Source organism: Psilocybe cubensis, chromosome 6 (genome assembly GCF_017499595.1).
Source record: "Psilocybe cubensis strain MGC-MH-2018 chromosome 6, whole genome shotgun sequence".
Lineage (NCBI taxonomy): Eukaryota > Fungi > Basidiomycota > Agaricomycetes > Agaricales > Agrocybaceae > Psilocybe > Psilocybe cubensis.
Genome location: NC_063004.1, coordinates 3,581,133 through 3,594,710, shown reverse-complemented (window position 1 = coordinate 3,594,710; position 13,578 = coordinate 3,581,133). Strand labels below are relative to the sequence as shown.

At 46.7% G+C, this 13,578-nt stretch overlaps 3 protein-coding genes across 3 annotated transcripts; 2 read left to right on the top strand and 1 right to left on the bottom strand.

The window, feature by feature from the left end:
- Positions 1–380: 380 nt before the first annotated feature.
- JR316_0007576 (uncharacterized protein) lies at positions 381–1,004 on the bottom strand (the record flags this gene model as incomplete). Its single annotated transcript, XM_047893312.1, has 2 exons — positions 381–710; positions 768–1,004. The coding sequence occupies 2 exons, from the start codon at positions 1,002–1,004 to the stop codon at positions 381–383; spliced, it is 567 nt and encodes a 188-aa protein (XP_047748594.1).
- Positions 1,005–1,703: 699 nt separating this feature from the next.
- JR316_0007575 (Transcription elongation factor SPT5) lies at positions 1,704–4,063 on the top strand (the record flags this gene model as incomplete). The annotated part of the gene is made up of 5 exons (XM_047893311.1): positions 1,704–1,751; positions 1,823–1,910; positions 1,978–2,249; positions 2,309–3,139; positions 3,491–4,063. The coding sequence occupies 5 exons, from the start codon at positions 1,704–1,706 to the stop codon at positions 4,061–4,063; spliced, it is 1,812 nt and encodes a 603-aa protein (XP_047748593.1).
- Positions 4,064–4,857: 794 nt separating this feature from the next.
- JR316_0007574 (uncharacterized protein) lies at positions 4,858–6,630 on the top strand (the record flags this gene model as incomplete). The annotated part of the gene is made up of 6 exons (XM_047893310.1): positions 4,858–4,912; positions 4,967–5,032; positions 5,085–5,275; positions 5,326–6,022; positions 6,076–6,146; positions 6,199–6,630. 6 exons carry the CDS (start codon positions 4,858–4,860, stop codon positions 6,628–6,630), a joined length of 1,512 nt encoding a protein of 503 aa, XP_047748592.1.
- Positions 6,631–13,578: the final 6,948 nt, after the last annotated feature.

Genomic DNA, 13,578 nt, shown 5'->3' with positions numbered 1-13,578 from the left:
AGATAACAAGTTTATATAAGGCTGACTGGATGTCGCAATTTTGCGCTGCAATGATTTTCCAAATTTCCATCTCCACTTCACGCAGAACACGGGGGCGACAATTACCGAGCGCTTTTGAGGCCTAAAGGAGTGCGTTAATCCAAGTTAAACTGGGAGGATGTGGATACACCTACTTTAAGCAGCTGCTCCCGGTCACATTTCTTAGAATACCAAGATTTATTCACAAAAAGAAGGATGGGGGATATGAAAAGGGCGACATGCAGAGGAATTTTTAAATGAGATGGCGTGACCTCTGAGAGGAACAACGCAGCATCAGGATGGCCGCTTGCACTAGGGTATGTTGAGCAGATTGTATCAATGAATAGAGGAAAGAAAACTTACTAGAGATTTGCAAGAGTAGCCGTGTCCGTTGGAATGTCTGGTAGAACGTGTTCATCGTCCTTCATACCGCGCATTCCTGACAAGATTTGGTAGTGTAGCGAGGCGCAGTACACATTCCCGATTATTTTCCCCACAACACCCTTGAAGTGGTTACGCGCCAGACAGAGTAATAGCGTTGATTCCGAGGGCCCGCCCTGGGTGAAAGCGGATGACGGCGTGTCACTGATAGAAGGGGTGTTGATGTTTCTGTGCGACTTAGAGTCGGCTCTGAGGATGCGCTTCCTGGCAGAGCAGAGCATTGCCGGCCAGTCCTTCAAGTCATCTACAAGCTACAATAATTGTTTGAAAATTAAGAATTAACATTGAGTGACTTCATGATCGCATACCTTGAACCGTGAAAATATTTCCTTAGTTCCTGTGCTGGCCTGTATTTCATTCAGGGGCACGGTCACCGGCAACGATGGTCCAAAGGCTGCTGGCCACAACGCTACGAGATCGAGTAGACGGTATGCTGCAAATAAGCTACCCGCCTGCTCCCATGTAGCCGAGGTTACGCAGGGTGTCTCTACGATGCTGTTCTGAAGGGCAGCCAAGCTTTGCCTATACTTGATGGCCGCTCGCATGCTCGATGATGAAACATCGTAATTCAAAAAGGTGAAGTCCTCATATCGTCGGAGGAAATCCACCATCCTCTACAGAAACTTGATATTAGTACCATAAATGGCAATCCAATTAAGACCTACGCGGAGTGGGTGCGACTCTGGCAACATGTTTTCCAGAGTCTGACGAACGACCTGCGTTTCGAAGGGAAACGCCAGAATTTCTTCAGCTTGGAGTCGGGCAATGGGGGAAATCTTCTGGGCTTGCACTACAAAACTTCAACGTCTCACCCTGCATTCTATTTCTTTGGGTACTTACTTTTTTTTGTGTGTTTTTTTCTGGTGTCTCAAATTTTCAACTAGATGAATTTTAACTGAACGAAAACTATTATAGAGTGTCTAGAGTATTGTCTATGTCTATTTTATTAGAATGTATGTTAAATCTATGGGGAGGGGTACTACGCTATGACGAACGGAAAGAAAAACAATCAAGTTCTGATGTAAGGGGGCGTTTTTTTAACCAACTCGTGACTTCAGGACGGGAAACCTACCCTAAAGAATCGCTCCGGAAATAGCGTGTTTCTCACCATATGTTTTCTCTTTCCGTTCATCATAGCGTCTTATCATAGTAATAGGTTGTGTAGTATCTAAAAATAAATTATCACAAGTTAAGATGATAAATTAAGTGAGATGAACATCGATTAACAGTCTTTAAGACCCACAATGTCTAGTTATAAACGCAGACGACTTGACAGCCTAGGCAACCGCACAGTGTGTACTAATCCAACCCTCCATCTAATCACTAACTTCAGGGAAATTTAATTATGATCTCAAAAAATCAGGACATTAATCCCTTCATAGACATTGAAGCAGCGGTTTCCGATGATGATGAAAGTTCGGAAGAGCTTGATTATGAAGGGGGCCAACTACGTATGTTCCAATAATTTACATATATTCTGCTCAATATGTACTGATGCTAATGGGTTCTGACATACAGTGAATGATAACGATGAATACTCTGAGGATGAGGAACGTGTTGCACACTCTCGGCTATATCATGCCATGCAAAATACAGATAACGCTGATGAATGGAGCGATTTGTTGCCCATGCTTCTGCCTTCACGCATGAAAATTCGTCCTGACAATGATATAGAGCCATCTAGTTCACGAGAACTTATACAGAAATATGGCAATCCCCAACCAGGAGGACTTGGTGATAATAATTATATGCCTTCCGCGACTGATATCATGTATGAAATAGGTTGCAAGGTACGCAAAAATAATATAAGTCTTCAGTCAGCATTTATTGATCACCTTACGAGTGATAGGTTGGACGCGAAGAGGCCGTCGCTTTCAAAATTATGCAGATGTCAACGAACCCTACATTTCCCATCATCCTTGCCCGGTCTGTCTTCGCTCAATCCTCAATTCCTGGGAGAATCTACGTCAAGGCGCCATCAATGCAACATGCGCATACGTTAGCCTGCCTCGTTAGAGAGCTTAATCCGACACATTTAGTTAGGCTATCCTCGGAGAGATGTATGGAGATCCTATCTCATCCCCCACCCTCACGCCCTGAAGACCAATCGTGGGTCAAGGTTGCTGGAAAGCGTAAGGCTTGGACGACCTACGCAAATGCTACCGGCCTTGTGTTCACATTCCAGGGTCGGAAAAGTGTTGTTCTTATCCCCAGACCTCCGGACAACATCAAGAAATCGCACCTCGACAGGATATTCCAGGATGGATTTATTATCACGGATTTCGACGCCATCGATCTCAAATATCTTTCCAATGTCCTCCCAACATCGTCCGAGTTGGAGCAATTTCGCGAGTGTCCATTTGTAACGACGGAGACCTTAGCGCAAGCCTCGAAAGCCATCTCCATGACTCGACTGAAACGATATGATCGAGTCAAAATTATTGGTGGAGAATACTTAGGTCTTTTTGGAACGGTCAAGAGTGTTTCTGACGCTGAGGTGGAAGTGCACATCCCCTCCCAAGGTATAACACAAGCAGTTGCACTACACGATCTACGTGCAGCTTTCCAGATAGGCGATAGTGTTGAAGTCGTTGAAGGGGATCACAAAGATCTCCATGGATGGGTGTCAGACTTTGATGGAAGATCTGTTTGTATTATCGCCCCAGAGCACGAACGCGAAGTAGGTGAACTGTCATTCTCTTTGTCTCAGTAGTGTTCAACACATTTTTCAGGTCATTGTGCCCATCCACACAGTCATATTCTACGTCCCCCCTGCCCATGCTACTCTTCGCCCGCGAAAGCGTCATTCGTCAAAGCTTGGAGAAAGAGACCACAACGACGTCTATATAGGTTTGAGTGTCATCGTTGTCGGGAATAATACATTCAAGGGGTACTATGGCATCGTTAAAAGCACTACCCCCGACGGCTTTGCAGACGTTGAGCTGGAAGCTCGTAACCAGAGGGTGGAACGTATTAAAATATCACATTTAATTATACAGTATGTGGTTTCACTTGATTCGTTGACTGTCAGGTGCTTACTGACATTGTTTCAAGCAACCGAGAACATATAAATTCCGCTCAAGACCCCGGGCCTTCTGGTGGAGCAACTCCAATGCCGTCCACAGTAGCAAGTTTTCTGTCTCCTGCATGGAATCCGTATTCAGCAATACCTGTACACTCGGCGGTGGAAATCGCAGAACTACCCTCAACCGTCGCTCACTGGCTAGATACGAAATACGATAAGCTGAAAGGATTACGATTAAAAGTCGTAGACAAATCCAAGGGCGACCATCAAGTGGCGATGGAACTTCTCAGCCTTACCGACGATACTGCCCACCTAGCATTACTGGGACGTACACTGACATTACCGAAATCAGTGTTGTTTCCAATTCATCCTGTAAAAAAGGACGACTTCGTTACACCGCTTGAGGGCGATTCAATGGGGATTATATTCAGGATACGATCAATAGACAAGGATATTTGCGTTGTACATAAATATCCCGTTACTCGTATGAAACGCGGTGATACATTCCCAACTTTTCCGACAACATCTTTGATTCAAATCTTCCCCCCGTCCCGTGGTGTCAAAGTTGTAAATATGTAGGGTGCAGCATTACTTGTATCTCGAACACGGACTTGTAGACATATACGGGTTTTATGTCATTCTATTTAAGTGTATTTCGGCAATCAACAGTGCTAATGGTTCGTAATGTGTTGATCGTCTTGAACTTAAGCCACCACCACCACACCAAATTGTTGCCTATCTTTATCATGAACCATTCCAATAGCAACAACGCTTCGCAACCTCAAAGTCGCCGCCTCCCTAGCATACCCGAAGAGGCAGAGTTCTTCGTTTTAGGTCTATTTTCATGTTTTAATCCACCTTCCTCTAGAATCAAGGCATAGAGGCCGTTAAAAAGGCTCTTGACCAATTTCAACTCACTGAACAGAGGTGTCTAGAAGTTCAGGCAGAGCTACGTTGTTATATGGACGACATTATGCGAGCATATAAATCCAATGAAGATCTTCTGTTTGAAACCCAGCTCGAAATCGCCCGTCTACGGGTATCCCTCATTAGTCGGGGAATACCTATTCTAATGCACCCTCAGGATAATCCGCGATCATGATAGGTGCAGTCTTTTCCCCTCTGAGATGTAACTTTACTTAACTCTAAGTAGGACATGGAATCTGACTATAATGTATATGTGATATATTGTAGTAGATAGGGGTACTGTTTCAGTACCTGTAATTTCTATATGGCACGATATATTTTTGACTGATGTCCGTCGCCTTAAATTTTGAAAAGAGGCTAATTTCGCATACCTCCGGATCGTAGCTTGACATAATTCACCACCCCTTGTCTCTATTTCTGCATTACAACCGTCAAACCAGCCCAATATGCCACCTAAAGGATCCAAAAAGAAAAAGGCGGTTGTCAATGCCACGGTTGAAGGTATCATCTATATATCCTCATTACATCCGCATACTTAATGTTTTATCCATCTAGGACAAGAGGTTGAACAGGGTCCGAGCTCCGTGGCAGAAAACGAGCCACCTCAGGCTCCTGAAGCAGGTCTGTACTAGCATTTTCTTTGTTGAGATTCACTGAACTCCTTATTAAAAAGACCCCAATGGCCGTCCTATCCGAAGCACCCGTGGTCTTGGTGGAGTAAATGCTCGGCAGGAGAAAACATCTAACATCATTTTTATTGACTTCGAGAAGGCTGGGAAGAGGAAGTCAAGGGCCGCCAATGTGGATACTAGCGCCATGCCTGAAAATGAGATGGCGCCTCCCTTGAAGAAACCTCGCAATGGGGTGAGTCTACTGTTCTAATCTTAAATTTGCTATCTTCCAAGCACGTCTAGGTTACCGTTGTGTCGCATGTAGGTCCCCCTATTCAAATGCAACCAAGGCCAACGCCTTCAGTTGCTCCTTGGGATGTCCAACAAGTCCAACCAAGCCCACGACAATCTCAGGGTGCCCCCCCTCCTGTCCAGATCCAACGTGCAGCTCAGAGAAATCAGGAGCACTCAGAGCTTGATCATGCTGTCCAAAGACCCACTGCCCCCATCCAGCGCCCCGCTGCTCCGGTACAACAGCCAGCACATCCTGTCCCGCGCCCCGTACAACATGCAGCACATCCTGTCCCGCGCCCTGTACAACACGCAGCAAATCCTGTTCAGCGTTACGCTGCCCCTGCGGCAGAGAATTCTGTCCAATACTACGATGCCCCCGTACAACAACCAGTGCATCCTGTAACACAACATGCCCCCGTACAACAGCCAGTGCATCCAGCAGCCTATAACGCCCACCAAGAGGCTAGCATCAGCCATCAAGACGAGGAGGAGCAACAAGATTACGAAGGCATAGAGCAGGAGGAAGATGAGGAGGAGGAAGAGGGGGATAGTGACGGTGAAAGGCGATCTGAGGAAGCATCAGGGGACGAATGCATGCAAGGAATTGATGAAGAGAATATTGGGGATGAAGAAGCTCTCCAATATGTCGACGGTGATGAAGGTTACGACGACGCGGGTCAAGATGATGAAGAGCCTGCTGCCCAGCGTTGGTTTAACTCCACCTTTATGTCGTGTTTGCTTACCACCTATGTTTGACAGTGGTTGATGAAGTTTCCGATGATGAAGAGGAGAGGAGAGCAAGGGCATTGCTCCGCCAGCCTTCCCCCCATGTAATCATTTCTCTGCTGTATTTAATGTCTAGCTAATGTATTATTGATATAGGTTGTGGAAGTAGAGGATGTTCTTCAAGAACACCGTCGTCGTAATCGGGCGAACAAGCCACCTCGCCCTGAGGCATTGCGCAAGGCGGCTGTTTCGCAAGGAGCCGTATCCCAAGGTTTGACAAGGGAGAACAACGAAGCATCTGACGATGATGAGGTGCTTGGTGAGGCACACATCGCTCATAAGAAGTCCAGTACTTCTTCTGCTAGGGAAGTATCCAAGCATTCAGTTGCATCCTTTACTGGTTACTGGAAAGATGTGCTCAAAATTGCACGCAAACTGATGTGCCTGTATGTAGTAGAGGAGGTCCCCTTTCCCACTCGGGAAAATCACTTATTAGTCGCCGATGGATGTGTGAAGATGGCAGTAACCGTGTTTGAAAGAATGAACACGGATAAAGTGTTGCCTGATAGTAAGTTCTGTCTTCTGTGATTTTAGTTAATTGGTTTACATAACTTTGCAGAGAAAAAAACGCTCCTAGACAGGAATACCGCCGTAACGGTATATTTTTAGCGTGTTCTTTTAAGGATATCGTACTAACGTGTCTGTTCTCATTAGGCATTTGTCTACGCGTCAACCTTCCGGGGAAGACTGAAGACGATGATCAGACCCCTGGTCAAAAATGCGTATGGCCTCGAAGTCCCGTCGGAGGTCATCGCCGCGAACCCCAATATGTTTGAAAATCAGATGGGGGAGATCGAATACATCAAGGACAGGGTAGCATATTGGCTACTCAATGGTAAATACCACCGGGGTGTTGCCAAAACCCGAGTGAGTTCGCCGTCCATTTTACCTGGCTTACCACTCATTGATTTGTTTCCAGTATCACAATGTCCCATTTGGACATCCTTTTGTGAAGAAGATCTGTCTGGACTTCTTCTACCATCCTACAAAAGGGGTTGCAGTCCCCATCAAAGGTCTGGAGACAAAGACGGATTTCTTCAAGACATCGCTTCCCCACAAAGCATTTGCGCTTGTGGCCAGTTGTGTAGTTCTGATTTCTCTCCTGCTATTGGCACTGCCTTGCTAACAAGCATTTTGCTGTAGATCCACAACTGTCTTGAGGAGTGGAGGGATGGGATTGACCCTGCAAGAGGTGGTCCGTGTTCGGGTATTGAATTCAAGGGAGAGGAGTACTCCCTGAGGTATGATGCCTGCATGTTGGTTGCAGCAGAGGCAGAGAAGGATACCTTGAACCAAGGTCCTCGCTTGGCTCGCTTATGTAGGGAAGTGGCTGAGGAAGGATGGTGTGTATCTTTTTTTATTCATTTCTTTCTTTGCATCATTTAGATCTCCATAATCAGTGCTATTATGAGGCCTACGAAGAACCCCCCCAACCCTTATAGGATGACTCTCCATTCTATCCCACAGGAGGAACTAGATTACGGTCCAGAAGGGTAGTTGGGTGAATGAGCGGGGCAGCTGCCGGGTGTGGATTAGAAGATACCATATTTAGATCGTCACGTATTAATAGTTATGCATCTACTAATAGAAACATGTTTGGTCCGATCCAAACATAGATTATCTATTTTTAAAATTGCCCATTTTAGTCAAAAATGGTTCGGTTTTCAGTGTGATATTGGCACTTGCAGGAATAGCCACACAACACTATACAAATGAAAGTGGATACTATATATGCCTTTGTACCTATTTGCAGTGTGTTATGATGTGCTACAAATCTGTGGTAGCATGCTACAAATCTGTGGTAGCATGCTACAAATCTGTGGTAGCATGCTACAAATCTGTGGTAGTATGCTACAATTTGTATGTCAGTTGTATACAGAGGGGTATGGACCATGGTAAGCATGCTACACGCCGCTACACAGCACTCGCGTTACAATACAGATCACTACAGAGTACCATGTCACGTTGGTACCAAGCTACAGGTACATCAGTGTGTGTTACCCAAATGGGACCGTTACTATGGGCACTACAGAATTACGTATCACTACGGATCATTACCTACTTGGCCCCGGTATTGCTGATGGACATACGCTAGAAACGCGGAATTGGAGCTGGAATAGCATGTAGCTCTGTATATCATGTATTTATCCCTCTGCCCTTCCTAATGCACTGCTTTGTCACTGATGTTTGGGGAAATAGAGACGATATGTGTTAAATATATAAAAGTACCGTCTTAGAGACGTTTTGGGCGCTTAACGAATGCCAGTCCCAATTTTCATCTGGATGCCGTGTGAGTGACTCGTTTATTTTATCTCACATAATCTCTTCCAATGTATAATTTCATTTTATTCAGGATCCTCATGGCAGACCCGGATTTCCTTGTTTTGTGCCCAGGTGCGTCTAAACGGAATGTAATGTTTTTATACATGTTCAACTTCGATTGACTTGCATCCAGCTTCTTTACATCTTGCCTTCGGAGGTACCCGGCTCCTTTATGCAATGTTTGAATGTCAGTTAGATGCAGCAAATGTTTGAAATTGTGTAATTTCGTGATTTGGGGGGAGGAGTGGTGCTAATTTTCCTTCGGCTCACAGCATCATTGCGGCGAAGTATTGTGTTTAGGTGCGTTTGAAACTATGGTATAACTCCGTTACAGGGTCTCCATGGCTAATCTAATATGCTCTTCTTGCGAATTCACTAGTGAATGAATACATTGGGACTCAAGGAGAACTTGTTTAAATTTAGAATTTTTGAACTTTTATCGAGGTCTGCAAGATGATAGATATGTATATATGTGTCTATCATACTAGTAGCTAGTTTATACATCGATGTACGATAGGTTTGACTACAATAATGAGGAATAAAATACAATAATTGGCAGTAATATGAATGTTACTCAACTTCAAATGGCCGTAGATTGTGTTGAAGCTGCTTCCTTAGAGTCAGTCAAAGTCCGCTTAATCAAGGCAAGAATGACAAATGAATGAGCGAGGATTCTATGCTGAATTGTGAGTTTGTATCCTTGAATCAATATTAGCTTGATTTCTGACCTAAACGACATTATGTTTGACGTATCCCCACAGTACCGAGTTGCTGGGATCATACAGAATATTTAAAACGGGCGCAGAGGGGACGAAGGCATGTAGAAACACTGACACAGAGATCTGGAGATTTCGGTGCGGCAGTTCGATATTATTACATCACTTTGAAAGTGGAAGACTTACCCACACGGTTAAATAGACGAAGAGATGTAGTAAGGATATCAATATCGGATTCGGAAGTAATGGAACAAATACTCACCCCCCCATGTCAATCTCATCGCCCGCTCTTGTTCCCACAACTAAATAAATACCTATAAACGCGGTTGAACGGTCGATCTTGTGATGTAATGTACTCACTAAAATATAGCAAGTATCTCAAGCCAGAAAACTCTAAATGAGAAGGTGACAATGCTCACCAAATGTCGCATCATTGCAGTGAATCTCAATCTCCTGGGGCATACCATCCTAACAAGATGGTGATTACTTTAGCAAGTGATGAAGAGAGAGTACACAGACCTTGGAAATATGACCTCAGTGCAGTTGTATCCCTGCGCGTCTGCTTGAAACAGGGCATACGAGAAATACGCGCACAATCACAACCACCCACCCGGCCAAAATGTTACAACTGCCGCAGCAAATCCGACCCAACCACACCTCCACCTCCTCTCCCAAATCGGCATTGCACCTCATTCCAATTGTTTTCCCTACAACTCGGCTCCATGTGCCCTGTACTAGCCCAAACACCCTCGCTCACCCTCGGCTAAGCAATAACGGCACATCCACTAGCAGAAGCAACGGCGTCCAATTTGTCGCTGTGCAGAAGAGCAGAAGATGAGTATTCCGTGTGTTGACTCCAGAACAAGTGTCCGCATTCCGGGAGTGCTAGAACGCGAGTTGTGTGTTGAGTGCGTATAGTTCGAGGTCTGGGTGTACGTACCTGTTCCCGAGTCATCGAGGGCTTTGCAACTTTCAAGATGGTTTTGAGAGATTTCATGTTATTTCGTTATCTCTGCTCAGGGGTATTCCAAGGCAAAAATGTACTCTGGTATAGATATTCAGGATTAAAGATAACTAAAAACGTACTTGTGTCCTCTCGTGTTCAAATCTTTATTAGATGTTCGAGTGAAATTCAATGAATGCATTATCGAGCACTTGCTGTTGAGCATTTCACGTCGTATTCGGTTTGATAGATTAGACGTACGATGATTTTCTTCAACTATTCCATACCACCCTGACCTCAAATCCAACATTCAAGCAAGAAAACCTATCCAATTCCGAATCTCAACACACCAATCGCACCTCGCATAACCCGAATATACACTAACAAGCGACACGAAAAAAAAATCTGTATTTTCGGCCTACTTACGACATGTAACAGGCGTACTAGTAACAGTCGAACCACGACAGGGTATATAAAGGGTACGCACCTTGCTGGCATCCTTCATCCCCTCATCCCCTCTTCTTCCCTGCCTCTTCAGCCTTCAGGTCAGTCAAAGGACCTCTTCCCCCACGCTTCCCTCGTTGTTTCCGGCTCTGTACAGCAAGTTGCTCGAGATGGTAAGCCGTGCTGTATTTGCTTCTGACAACGGCGCTGACGGTATGCTTGACATTGACAGAACAGCTTCAAGGATGCACCATGGTGAGTTGCATTCCATGAACGACGCGCTGGGTGCTCACCTCCCGCTCATTGCTGCGCAGCTCAACGTGAGAGCAATGCTGACGACGCAGCCTCTCGTCGGCAACGTGCCCCCTGAACGCGACACTACGGTGAGTGTCATCACATGTGTCGGATTTGATTTAACGGCGTACGCACAGAATCAAAGGATGCTGATGCGACTGCCAACAAGGAAACGACGGTAAGCAAAATCGCCACAACCGGTATTGACAGCACTGACGCACCTAGCCAGTGTTCCCCTCTATCATCAACTCGTCGTTGCTTGCCATCTCAACCTGTCCCTCACAAACCGCCCTCAAACCGCCCCCGCTCGCTGTGTTGCCATGTATTGAATTCGTTTTAATGGTGTACGCACAGAACGAAAGGACGCTGGCGCGACTGCCAACGATGGTAAGTAAAAATCTCCACCACCCGTATTGACAGCACTGACGCGCCTAGCCAGCGTCCCCTCTCTGTCGTCAACTCGTTGCTCGTCATCGCAACCCACCCCTCCCAGACCGCCCTCAATCCGCCTTCGTTTGCTGTGTGGCCCGCGTTGGATTTGTTTTCATGGTGTAGACACACAATGAAAGGAAGCTGGCATGACTGCCAACAAGGAGACGAGGGTAAACAAATCTCCACAACCCGTATTTACAGTACTGACGCACCTGGCCAGCACGCTCCCTCTATCCTCAGCTCGTCGTTGCTTGCCATCGCAATTTGTCCCTACCAGACCGCCCTCAATCTGCCTGCGCTCACCAGGTTGCCTTTCTCTCACCCATAAAACGCACCCGACACGCGTAATGGCGGCATTGAAGGAAACTGGAGGATAGAACGAACAGTGGGTAACAGGGTGTCGATGTAGGCTGTTGAAATGACTGACCTCTTTACTGGCAGTGGACATGGGTCGCACCACCCCATCCAAACGCAGACACGCTGAAGTGCTAAAGGGTAAAAGCGCAATGTCAGCGGCGTAGATAACTTACAACTGTCCGCCATGATAACCCAAAAAGGATATCATGACACTTCTCCCGCGGCCCTCCCTCACGGTTGTTGATGTCGGCCTTGACGACGGAATGGTATGGGATGGCGGCGGTGACGAGAGAAGTAGGCATGTACTTACTCAACTTGGCAGGACATTCCAAACATATGCATCGCAAACCCTGCACGCTCGTGCGCCAATGAGAACAGCAGTAACAGCTCGAGGGTGTTGAGGGTCTGATGTGAGAGGTGGTCGTACAGCGAGGAACGGTTTGCGTATGTGGCGTGCAATGAGATGTGCTGCTGTTGCTGTTGTTGTTGCAGTTGTTGGTAGATGTCAGGGCCGGGGGCGGGCGGGCCACCGTTGTTTGCTGTGAGTACGGGTGCCGGGAGGAAGAGGCGGCAGCGGAGGAGAATGAGCGAAAGCGGAAGAGCGGGTAGGGATAGTGTGAGCAAATACAAACAAACACAAACGATTCCTCTGCCGCGAGTCGTTGTGGGCGGCAAGTGGAGGCGGGGCGGCGGCGGGGTGGGGGAGTCGGCGGCGGCGGCGAAGGCGCGGGGGTGGCAGTGCAACAACACGCAGCAATGTGCGTGTCATTGTGGGCGGCGAGCGAAGGTGGTGGGGGCAGCGACAGGCGGCGACGAGCAGTAAACCAACAACGACACGCGTACATTCACGTGACCTATCTGGTTGGGACCCACACTGGAGGCTGGCCTCCAGTTGCTGGCGCGTACGAGCGGAGGCCGGCCTCCACTCGCACGTACGACGCGCGTACAAATCGAGGCCGGCCTCAGGTGGCCTTGACGTGTTTATTGTTAGACGGAGGCCGGCCTCCAGTGCCTGTCACTGTTTATTTTTAGATGGAGGCCGGCCTCGGATGCCTCGCTCTGTTTATTTTTGGACGGAGGCCGGCCTCCAGTCCCTGTCAAAAGTTATTTTTAGACGGAGGCCGGCCTCCAGTGACCTCCATCAATTTGGAGGCCGGCCTCCAATGGCCTCGATCAATTTGGAGGCCGGCCTCGGTAAAATACACATTTAATTACGTAGCACCTCCATATGTACAAAATAAAATATTTTGAAAGTGTATTTGGGGGTTTTTGGGGTCAAGAAATCCGAATCTGGCATCAGATTTCAGGAATTCTGAACAGGAGGCCCAATGCAACGAAGGCCCCCCCTTTGGGGGGGAATAAGCTTAGGAAGTAAGGTAGGCGTGTGAACTTCCGAACGGCATGTGATTGTGAAGGGCCGGATCTAATTTAGTACATGGGAAAAGTTACTTAGTACTTCGGGAAAAGTTCCTTAGTACCGTGGAAACATTTTTGATGGACCGGATCATGAACTGTCCAATTAAGATTCACAACAATCAATCAGTCTATTGTTTGATTGTTAGGTAAGGACCCAGGTAAGCTATTTATACTCTAGACATGTGAATATTCCCATGTCGCGGTTACTCGGAGCCACGTAACCAGAGTACTCTATATCCATGTGATTCACATCACAGTCAATAACCCACGATGTCAAAGAACAAAAGTGTTGGATCCACTTTTGACAGGTTACCATGTGCCACATCGACCCGTGACACTCTGTTCATCAGAGACCTGTCTAACTTGACAATAAACATTGACAGATTTGTGATAGTCGGTAAGATACATGACAGCTGCGCAGCATCACTTCACGCGCTGTCATCGGATGTCTAGAACATTCCTTCTAAGAATAGCCACTGAAGAGTCTATAAAGACGAAAGGGCTGGTTGTTGGGATCCCCCAACAGCCCTCTGGCTTCTTTCCATTTAACTC